Below are 10,963 nucleotides of genomic sequence, written 5' to 3'. Positions count from 1 at the left end.
CACATGACATGCACATTGATAAGATCCCTCTTGAGCCTTCTCTTCTCCAGGGTGAACACTCTCAGTTCTTGGCCTCTCCTTTATGACAGACACTCCAATCCCTTCATCACCTCTGTGGCCCTTTGCTGGACTTGCTCCACTAGCTCCATGTCTCTTGTAGTGGGGAGCCCAGCACTGAACTCAGCACTCATCCCGGGTTCTTACTTATCAATCATTTGCACTAAAACATTTAAACATTTCCTTCTGCTTCATTTAGGATGTGAGAAATGTTCCTGAGACATATACAGTAACATCTGCATCATGCACAGGCACAAAGTACTGTTTCGCTGTATTGTGAATGCGTGAAGACCACAACTGATACAAGCAAACCTCCATAAAGGACTGGTAATCTGACCTCAGTCATGAAATACACACCAACTCCAGATGCTATGGCAAGTCAAATTCACAAGTCTGATTCTTACTCAAGTCAAAAGTCCCAGAATCTTTTGTTCACAGAACAAAAGCTCCTGATATCTGTCTGCACTTCCACTAGAGATCATGGCAGTCAACCAGATTTCCCAGGACAGTAACAAGAAAGATGTCTGGAATAATTTCATATACAGACTAGCTTATCCATGCAAAGCCATTTGTTATAACATGCACGTGAAAATGCTAAGAAAATTTTTCTTTTTTTCTTTTTTTTTTTTTAATCAGCCGGGTTGGAAGAGACCTCAAGGATCATCAATTCCAGTTGGAAGAGACCTCCAGGATCATCAATTCCTATGCTACCATCATTACTAGCCCATGGCACTAAGTGCCACATCCAGTCTCATCTTGAAAACTTCCAGGGCTGGTGAATCCACCACCTCCCTGGGCAGCACATTAAATGTAATGAAGTTAAATTAAGACAGAAACCAACACATGCATCTAAAAAAGCACTAAACCCAGAATAGATCAGTATTGAGGATAGAAGAGATATTTGATTATTGATAATGCAAATTAATTAAACTACTTTTGAACCAGATATATCAAAATTGCTACACAAATAATTGTATCAAATCAAGTAACTTAGCATACACATAAAACCACCAAAATAAAAGCAGGTAGGCAGGAAAAAAATACATAGATTGAGAGAAAGAAAACCAAAACTTTTATGAAAGAAAGTCATTGAAATAAAAAAATCTGTAAAATTTATGCCGTAATACCTTATTGACATTTAGATTACACGGATTCTTAGCCAATAATGAGATGATAGCCTAAACTAGCCATAAATACATTAACCTGTCATCTCCTCGTGGGAAGTTCACTTTCTGTTTTAGATGGACAACTGCAAAAATATTGTCATCTTAGGCCACCAATGGAAGACCACTCATATATATGCATAATATTTTTTCATAAATTCGTACATTGTGGTGATCTAGATTCAATAACTTCTGGTTCTATTTTGGCACGAAATGAGTGAGTGTGATACAATTGAAGCTGCACTGAGAACTCACCTGATCCTGCCCCGAGGGCGCTCAGATTGCTCTGACATAAAACTTGTGCTGCTGAGGCGTGAGGCACTGCTGGTTCGGGAAATGGCTGACACATCACTGACATCACTATCTGATGATTTGGCAGAGACGTTATCACAACTTCTGTACTGATCTGTTTGTATATTATACTAGAGATCAAGAAAAGAAAGGATGAGGAGTCTCATCAAAACATAACTCATTTATTGAGACAACAAATGACCTTAAGTATGACAATTCTCTCTAAATGCTTTTAGATCGAACAAAAGTGTATGAACTTCAGAGAAACACCTACATTAAATAGTGCCTTTATGTCTAGTGAAGAAATTGAACATTATTTATGGACTAAAGAAGGCATGTGAAATAAAACACAGCATTGGAAAAAAACAGGCTGCTGGTTCTTCAGTGCACTACAATAATGAGGTATTTGTGCAGTGAAGGGACATCTTCTCAAGCACATGCAGAACATCTGTTTGACTACACACTCTTTTATGCGTTTTTGAAACATCAAAAATATGTGTTATGAAATACCCATACAGGGTTAGTATGGAACAGGCAAACTGCGTATGAGTCTGAATGAAACATAATGTTACATGCAGCTGATATTGGGGATTGATTTCAGTACCTATGTTCTAACCGAAAAGAAAAAAGGACATTTTCTATCTCAAAATATCTCTTTGTATTGCAATACTAGAGAACTAGTCAGGCAGAAAGCTAACTCAGCAAAAAATAGTATTTGTTTTCAGGCATATCAGTTCCCACATCTAGTTTTACACCTGCACACATGTAAGAACCAGCAGGAATATGTGGATGAGGGTAGAAGTCATTTTCTTTTGGCTAACAGTGGAAGCTTTGCTTAGTTAAATGAACAGAGGCACCACACCACCTACTGCATAATGCTCTTAGTGCTCACATCATCAGTCAGACAGAGAAAAAAGGAAGCTTCAATCCTAGCAATGTCACACTTACCTAAATCTTCAATCACATAGATATGAGGATCAAATCATTGTCAGGCTCCCAAAACTAAAACTCACCATCATTAGATAGCAAGGTACTCTTGGCTGAGAAGTGACTAAACCAGTGGCATACTTCCCAGGGTATATTATGGGAAAACTATTAACACGTGGGAAGACTAGGCAGTTTTTGATATGACACTCTAGGGGGCTCTTTTTCCAGATCTGTGCTCTGTAAAATTGCAAGTCATAAAAGTTTCTTTATGAATCATACACCAATCTGTAACAGTCTGTGAATATCCAAACTCCAACTAGGCACTGGGTTGCAGGCTGAGTCACTCAGCAAATGTCATGACTTAACTTAAAAAACCTGGCAAACACAAGCTTGAGCTTGTACAGATGAATGTATCAGGTCTCCTGTCCTCAAGTTAGATTTAGCTTCTCTTGCTCTGGTGCCTTTCAGCAACTATGTTTTAGTTTTCCACAGCACACTTGGAAACCTCTCAGCAAAATATCGAAAATAAAATGAGGAGGTTAACAGGAGTAGAGAAGGGGAAGGAATAAAGATGATTCTAAGCACTAACTCTAAGTACAGAAATCTGCAGGAGAAATGGAGGTTATACAAATTTACTGTCCCAGTGTGGTTTTCAGGTGTGCATTAGCACACTCCTTAGGAAAAATTCTTTGCAGTACCCTGGCACTGGTTGAGTAAAAATTCTGTGGGAGAGAAAGCTCTGGTAAATTTTTCAGCTGCAAATGAAATCCTGCAGATGATTTCAGAATACCTTGAAGTCTGATGACTCTGAGCTCAAATAACTTGTGCAGTTGGAATTGACATGGAAACAGATACAGCAGAACTCTAATATAATAAAGGAGGCAACAGAGAGGACTCAAGCACTCCGGTATCCAAAATTATTTTCAACTACACCAAGAATTTATTGGGAGGTTCTCTTTCCAAATGACTTCATGTAACTTTTCTGAATATAAATGACCAATGGGGTTAAGGTGAGACTATGCTGATATGTTTATTTAGATCACCATTTGGGAATGCCTTGCAGAATCTGTTAAACAATATTGCTGTTTTCTGGCTTTCAGACTGTAAAATAAACTCTCCAAATGGAAACACAAAGCATACTAATTTTTACCACTTCAACTTCATGACATGTTTTTCTTCTGAAATCTAAAAAAAATTAAAGCAAGAATAAAAGCTATCAAAACTTTTTACTTAGGCTAAACATAAATGTTCTGAGGCTGGAAAACTGAATGATTAATTGTTTCCAGTTTAAGCTAAATTGCCCCAGTCATGAGCCAGTCTTGATGTTTAATGCAAAATTCCCACAGAGTTCATAAAGAGTCTTTTAAGCTACTCTAAAATGAGACATCTAAAATATGAAAGACATCTGAACACATGGAATGATCTGGCTTTCCATTGAGCTAAAGAGATTTGCAATCTGCAAAACAAATCATCATCCCATTAAATAATAAAATTTATGTTGATTTCAGTGAAATAAGGACTATACTCCTCCTGTATATTTAAATTATACCTAGAAATTATGCCTCTGCAGCTGAGGTTTTAAAAATACTTTGTTTAAAATATAACCAAACAATCTTTCTCAAATGCTTGGGTTTTTTTTATGTATACCAGGCTGTCTCAAAAGTACCTCAGTGTTTTATTTGTATTTGATGAAGACAATCTGACTTCTGCCCTCTGCCATTATAATGTCCAGTTACTTTTCTTCCTTACTAAAAAGTCCATATTCTCTTTGTGCCTCCTGTTTTGAGGGTGCATACAGCAAATCTGCAATGGTAGAAGAAGACTCATGTGGTCTACAAGCAACCATGTCATGCTGGTGGAGAAGGCTGACTCTCTCACCAAGGGAACCATCAAGGTCAGATGCAGTGACTTTCTCTGCCCTGCTGGAAGCCTTTCTTCTTTTTAAATGTTGAGGGAGGCATAGGCTGCTGGCCTTTGTCCAAAGCCACACCTGAATCTGGCTGCTTGTTTAGCATTCACTTTAGGATTGAACAGCAAAATAACAAAGTGTAACATGGGGGACTATGTATGTCATGAAGAAGACCCTCTGTTTCATTTGTGATGCATTTTCTCCACCTTTCATGGGCTACGTACAGAGGCTGGGGAAGGTGGGGTAGGAGGGAGAGAGAGAAAACATCAAGCACAGTTGTTCAGCTTACTGGTTAGGATACTGGGAGGGAAGTTAGAGGTCAGTGGCTGTTTAGGGGTTCAGCCTCATTGAATGACTGTTCAGTATCAATGTGAAACCATTTATTGCTGCAGGGTCTTCAGCCCAGGTGTCATTCCTTGTAAGTGGGGGTTATGTAGATATCCTCACTCTGTCTCACTCCCTACAGACCAGCAGTCTGTAAAAAAGGGAATTGCTTTGCAGATATCAGTCTGGCTTAAGATATTTTTCCTGTGTTTTTAAACAGAGAAATTTATGGTGAGATGGGGGATAAAACTGAATCCATGTCTTCTACTTGCCTTGGTATTCCAATCACATAGCTAGTGCAGAAAACATAGCTCATTCTTTCCTAAATGAGATTTTCATGGCATGGTAGAACTTTTCCTACCCCTTTATACTGTATGCTAGGGCTGTGATTCCCAAGAAACTGAAAATCTTTCCCTTCACCAAAATAGAGATTAGCACAAAAAGTGATGATGCTGAAAGTTAATCCTGACTGCTACAGTGTCTACATTTGACTACTATTGCTTCTGGATTTATCTCTTCCTTCCTATAGCTGCTGCTTCTAATGAACTCACCAACCTCTACAGGAGGCATACAACCTTTTCTACTGATTTCCTACCTACCCCTGATACAATCTGCTAATCAGTCATCTCAGCTAACAGACAAACAAAATTAAACCAATTTTAAACTTCACCTTTTTGCCCTTCAAATATATAGAGAAGTAAACAGTACTCTACCACAAAGCACAGATCAGTAGAAGGAGAATATTTTACTGTTGCAATATGCCCAAACTTATCATGCAGAATAAAACTATCATGGGCTAAGATCCTCTTATCTGGTATCTGCAATGAAGTAATGCAAGTTTCCAGCTGGGCTCAAAAGTAGTATGATACAGTTCCACCCATCTAGAAAACTACTGCTTTTTATGACTCCACATGTATTTGCAATAAACTTCCCTGACATGTTATATTTAAATATTATAAAATTTTGAAGCTTCAGAATAAAGTATATTTTAACTGCAATTGCTGCTTCTTCAGCTCTGTATCTTTCAGAGTTAAATCTTAGGTAACATTTCTATTCCAAGGTGCACTATTCATCACATTAGGAGAATTGCTGAAGTTTGCAGCAACTCTGACAGCAGTTACTGAAGAGTGGGTCTGGTCTTTTAAACATTAACAGCCCAAACTATCTGCTCTCCCTGCATCTGCATTATGAAGACAGAAGTCTATAAACAGCTGAAATGCAGTTCTTCCATTCACTTTACCACACATGGAGCTGCTGCTTCTTTTACACCAGCAAAACTAGAAAAAAGAGGTATGATGAATTGCAGGTGTGTTAACATCAATGGGAAAAGCATAGACATAAATCAAGTGTACTTCAGGAATGCTTTTACAGCTTCTGGATGGCTAACAATGTTAGCAGTTTTACTGAATATAAGGCACATTTTAGAAGTCATTTCATAGTCCATTATAAGTACATTATCTTCCATAATAATCAGTATTTATACTTCTAGATTTATCTCCAAAACCATGAAGAATGCAATATTACAGAGCTTTGAAAATGGAAGAAATGTGCCCTTCTTTTACTACAAAAAAGTCCCAGGTGACTAACCTCTACAAATATATACCTCAATATGTTCTTAACGTGAAGAAATGAAATGAGAAAATTAAATAGGCATTAAAATGAGGACATTGACATGAGGAAAGAGAAGTCAAGTTTAGACCAGATACATTAAGGGGCTTATGCAAGTCTTGAGATCACAGCTATCTTTTGAGGCACCTTACTATAACAAGGAATTTCGTCAGAAAACACTGAATCATGGACAAAGTACCCTGAGTTTTATGACTGCTCACACAGGGTTCCTCTGATGCTGGCAGGGTCCATAGCCCAGCAGTTGGCACCTTGGTGTGTTTAGGACTCTTAGCTGACTCCTACCACCATATGTCTTAGGAGCAGCTCAGATGATGGTTCAGAGCCTACTAAGCACCAGTGATTCGAACTCTTCCCATAATTGCAACCAACTAAATTCCTCTGTACACCACTCAAGTTCCTAAAGGGGAACAGTAAAAATGAGCAAGTCAAACCATGAGGAAACTGCAGTGAAGCTCATGAGTCAAATGAAAGGACACCACTAGATTTTGTGAAATCCTACCAGTACTGGAGTGGCTGTCATACCAATATGTTATAGAGTAAATATTTTGTTCTCGAAGATGGTTTAAAGGGGATCAAAAGAATATATCCACCACATCAATGTCCAAGAGCATTTTCTACATATAATCCTAAATGCCTTGCCCAGCATCTCATAAAACTTCACATAATCAGTCTCCTACCATCCCAAGTCTCCTACCCAGCCCTTCCCTTGTAGACACTATTATGTTAAATCCAGAGTGACACTGAACTAATGCCATGACTACTCTTTTATGCCAAATGCTTTGCAATCACATACAGTCTTAAACTGAGTCAGTAGTGCACCTAAATATAAAGTGATGTCCTTTTTCAGTAGGTACTACAGTGCTTTGATCAGTAACTTTTTTGAATAAACAGACCTGTATGTGATCCAATAAGGAATAAATTTTGGGAAAAAAAAAAGGAAATTCAAAAACGCGTTTAGACCTTCCAAAAAAAAAAAAAAAAAAGGAAAGCTGGAGCAGCTGCAGCATGGTGTTTGTGATTTGTGTGGCATCTGGAATAATAAAAACCTTACTGTATTTTGAATTACAAGGCTATATGAGATATCCTGTAATTTATCTCCATGCAAATCCAGAATTATGCTCCCAAAGGGTTTTGATTCTCTCAAGCACAAATATATGTGTACTAACCATATAGGTTAACCAATATATAAGAAAGAAGGCAGAGGTGTCTAAAGCTCTTCCTTAAACCTTTTTGGCAAATCCTCTGGGGTTTGTTGCTTTGGGTTTTCTTAATTTATTTTTTCCAATTTAGTTTTTTAGAGTTCAACTGTTTCATAAAAAATATGGAGCCTTTCCATTGGAATGGAAGGAAATAAGGATGTGAGCTGTGTGAAAGCCTCAAAAAAATTAGAGTGGAACAGCCATGAAGACATATACAAATGTCGCAGAGCAGACAGTTACCTACTCAAAACTCATTAATGGATATTTGAAACAATAACTTGCATGGTGCATGCTGGAAAAACTACTCCTTGCTTACTGAGATGAGAGTATTGAGAAAGTGAGTGGCGAAAATTTCAAAAATGGAAGAAATGCACCAGAAATAGACTGGAAATTGCAAAAGCCAAGTTATAATACCTCTGGGAAAAAGGGCTTGTTTCAATACAAGAGAAAGCTTCTTTGAATTTAAGGAATTATTTTGCACATACATAATTAACTATTGCAAATGCAATCCAGTCCATACTGAAGGAAAAATGTTGAAAGGTTTAGAGAATTTGTATGTAATAAAACATGCATATTTGCACATGCTAAAATAGTAGAAGAAGCAAGTCCATATGAGCTGATTGCTCTGAAACACAGAAGGGAATATTCCTTCAATATATAGCACAGCATAATTTCTCTAAAACAAATTTATCTTCAGAAGCAATGGGCAAACACTGCTACTTGGGAAAGAAAGATCCCTGTTAAAGGGGGACAAACTCTGTTTGCAACTGTCATTTCTTTAATAGTCAGTTAATATTTCTTTTTCATTACTCCAAAATGCATATTATATCAATTTAAAAAAAATAATATTTAAAGTATATCTTGTTTCTGCATCTTTCAAAGACTTTTCACAGACTTTGCCAGTAGAAATTAGGTACTCTTAAGTTCTTAGAAGTCTCAGTCATCAGCTTTACTGCTCCACCTGATATGACTTACTAAATTTTCATCAGATATGTCTAAATTTTCACCTGTCTGGGTTATTTTCTGGGTCATCTTCTCAGGGTAAATAAAAAAATAGCATAAGCTTTGCTTTGGTAGCATTTTTAAAGCAATGACTGTCACCATAGTGATATAAAGGAAACAGCTACATCACTGAATATTGTACAGAGTGTTAGAATATGCTAAGATAATTTCTTCTCAGCACTTAAAATATATATTCTAGGTTGGACCATCCTATCTAGGACTGTAGCATTATCACACAGAAAATACATGAAAATTAAAAGATTTAATATCCAGGGTAACTAATTAATTTTCTTTACTACTGTTCTAGCGTGAAAAATAACACCAGGTCCTTACAAATATTTATTTTGTAACAACTGACAATTTTGCAATTTTGAGAATCTGCTTCCTCAAAGTTGTCCTCAAACTTTTGGAAAAAAATTCTAAATAATGTAATTTTCAGCATTCTTTTCATTTGCTACTCATGATGCTGTCAATTTTGATTTAATTTCCACATGTATTTAAAAACAAAAGAAGATACTAGAAAACTCCAGGTTCTAGAGGATAAGAGAAATTTGTAACATTGCACGTTGATGTTTGTCAACATGAGGATAAGAGAAATTTGTAACATTGCAGGTTGATGTTTGTCAACAACTATTTACCTATGCATTGGATCTACACTATCCAAATAAGAAAAACATATTGGAGAGAAAATGTTATGCTTATGATAAATATTAAAGAGAGCTGGGATCAAAAAATATGTTTCATAATGAAAAAAACATACATTTCAATTGATCTCTAAGTACAGTTAATCCAAATCAGAAAATTGGCCTTTCACTCTGCACAAAGATCTCTGGTCACCCTGGCCAAAGTCCTCAGATTGCATATTATGTTTCTCTCCTGCAAACTTTATTGACCCCATTTTTACTGTTTTTTTCTAACATGCTAACTGGTTGGGAAGAGACACACAGCACCTCAATCTCTTGCCCTGAGTCGACCTCTTTTGAAGGTAATGGCAAACCCAGTATCAAATGAGCTGTTCTAATTATACAAATTCTTGCTTCTGACAGATGATCTCTTCCATCCCCACTGCTGAGGTTTTTTATTAGAACTGATACCCCACATTTTGGCAATTAAGAACCTAAAGTCTTGTTTCTCTTGTTTCCCTTTCTTTTGAGAACTCTTCACTTAAGTTCTGTGTTTACAGTGAAGTTGCCTCAAAACAGAAACATCTTTATTTAAGTTGTCTGCGCATTTTACTGCAACAAGACCTTGAACCATCTTTCAGATCTTTTAGATATTACAAGACAGATGCCTAATATCCTGTTTACCCATTCCCAAAGAAATTTCTGATTTTGTTTCATGTGAGTACCTCACTTATCCATTATTTTAACCTGTGCCTCCAGGAGTATCCCATTCCTCACTGCTCGATTTGTTAAGCAGCAGTGCAAATGTGCAAGATGTTTTCAGCAGTTTTCTTAGAAGCCTATACAGTTTTAAATTTAGAGGTTATGAGATATCATTGTAGCATGAACAAGAAAAAAATTCCCTTTGTATAACTTCATTAATGTAATTTCAAGTATATTCCGTTACCAGTGTAAACCTTTACACTTTTATCAGAAAAGGAGATCAAAGTAATCAGAATGTATTTCAAGAAAGGAAATACTTTGTGACATTATTAGGATGCAAAAAAATTATACAAATATGAGAATAGCTACATGGGATTGGATCTAATTCTGTCTAGCTCTCTACAAATCAGACAACAGCAAGGGCCTAGAGTAGGGCCAACATACCATGATGCTTCTGTGGCCCACTTTTCCAGGCTCAAGGGATTTGCAGGCCACAGACTTTCTAAACTAGAAGTGATATGGCTTTCCTTAACAGCTGTTGAAGGATTTTTCTTCCCTGAATTAGTTTTGAAGTGTTCTGTTTATTGCAGATTCATTTTAGGTCACATCAAAGACTAGGTCTAATGCACATCAGATGGGGGCAAAAATGATGTTAAAAAGCTATTACTTGAAGACATTTCTAGGAGGCTTTAAAACACAGTGTTCTTGAAGGTTACATAATATTTTAAATAAACAGGTTTATGCCTTTAATTTTCAAGCCAAAGTATCATTCCAATACTACTGACTTTACCTTGGTATATTGCTCACGCTCATGTTCTTGGCTAGAGCCAGACCCTGATGTCTGATTATAACGGTGCACTTTCATTTTCATCTGTCTTGTTCGCTCCTCCACTACTAAGCTTGCTGCAAAAACACACAATGAAAATCAATTAAAAATAGTGAAAGCTTTGTGGAAAAAAACAAATGGTTTAGCAACAGTTTTAGCTTATTTCCATCTCAATGGAACAAAGAAATGTACAAACATGTAGAACAAGCAGGGTGTAAACACAGAACAAAGGAACACTAATGTCAAGAAATCAACCACTTCCATTGTGAGAGTCTTTACCTGAAAATGGGCAGATATCCCAATTCCTACAC

The 10,963-nt window shown here is 36.8% G+C and overlaps 1 protein-coding gene across 11 annotated transcripts in view; it reads right to left on the bottom strand.

The window, feature by feature from the left end:
* RIMS1 (regulating synaptic membrane exocytosis 1) overlaps positions 1 to 10,963 on the bottom strand; it is a 121,804-nt gene that overhangs the window by 47,890 nt on the left and 62,951 nt on the right. For 9 of the 11 annotated variants that reach the window (XM_009082435.1, XM_009082437.1, XM_009082440.1 and 6 more), the window contains 2 exons: positions 10,617 to 10,729; positions 1,476 to 1,642 (listed from right to left, as the gene is read on the bottom strand). The exons of the other annotated variants lie outside the window; for them this stretch is intronic. In XM_009082435.1, the coding sequence (XP_009080683.1) occupies positions 1,476 to 1,642; positions 10,617 to 10,729 (280 nt within the window). The remainder of the gene's footprint in view (positions 1 to 1,475; positions 1,643 to 10,616; positions 10,730 to 10,963) is intronic. 11 annotated transcript variants of the gene reach the window in all.

The sequence above is a fragment of the Acanthisitta chloris genome, unplaced genomic scaffold (genome assembly GCF_000695815.1).
Source record: "Acanthisitta chloris isolate BGI_N310 unplaced genomic scaffold, ASM69581v1 scaffold6459, whole genome shotgun sequence".
NCBI lineage: Eukaryota > Metazoa > Chordata > Aves > Passeriformes > Acanthisittidae > Acanthisitta > Acanthisitta chloris.
The sequence above is the reverse complement of the archived record's forward strand: the minus strand, read 5'-3'. Positions and strand labels throughout refer to the sequence as shown.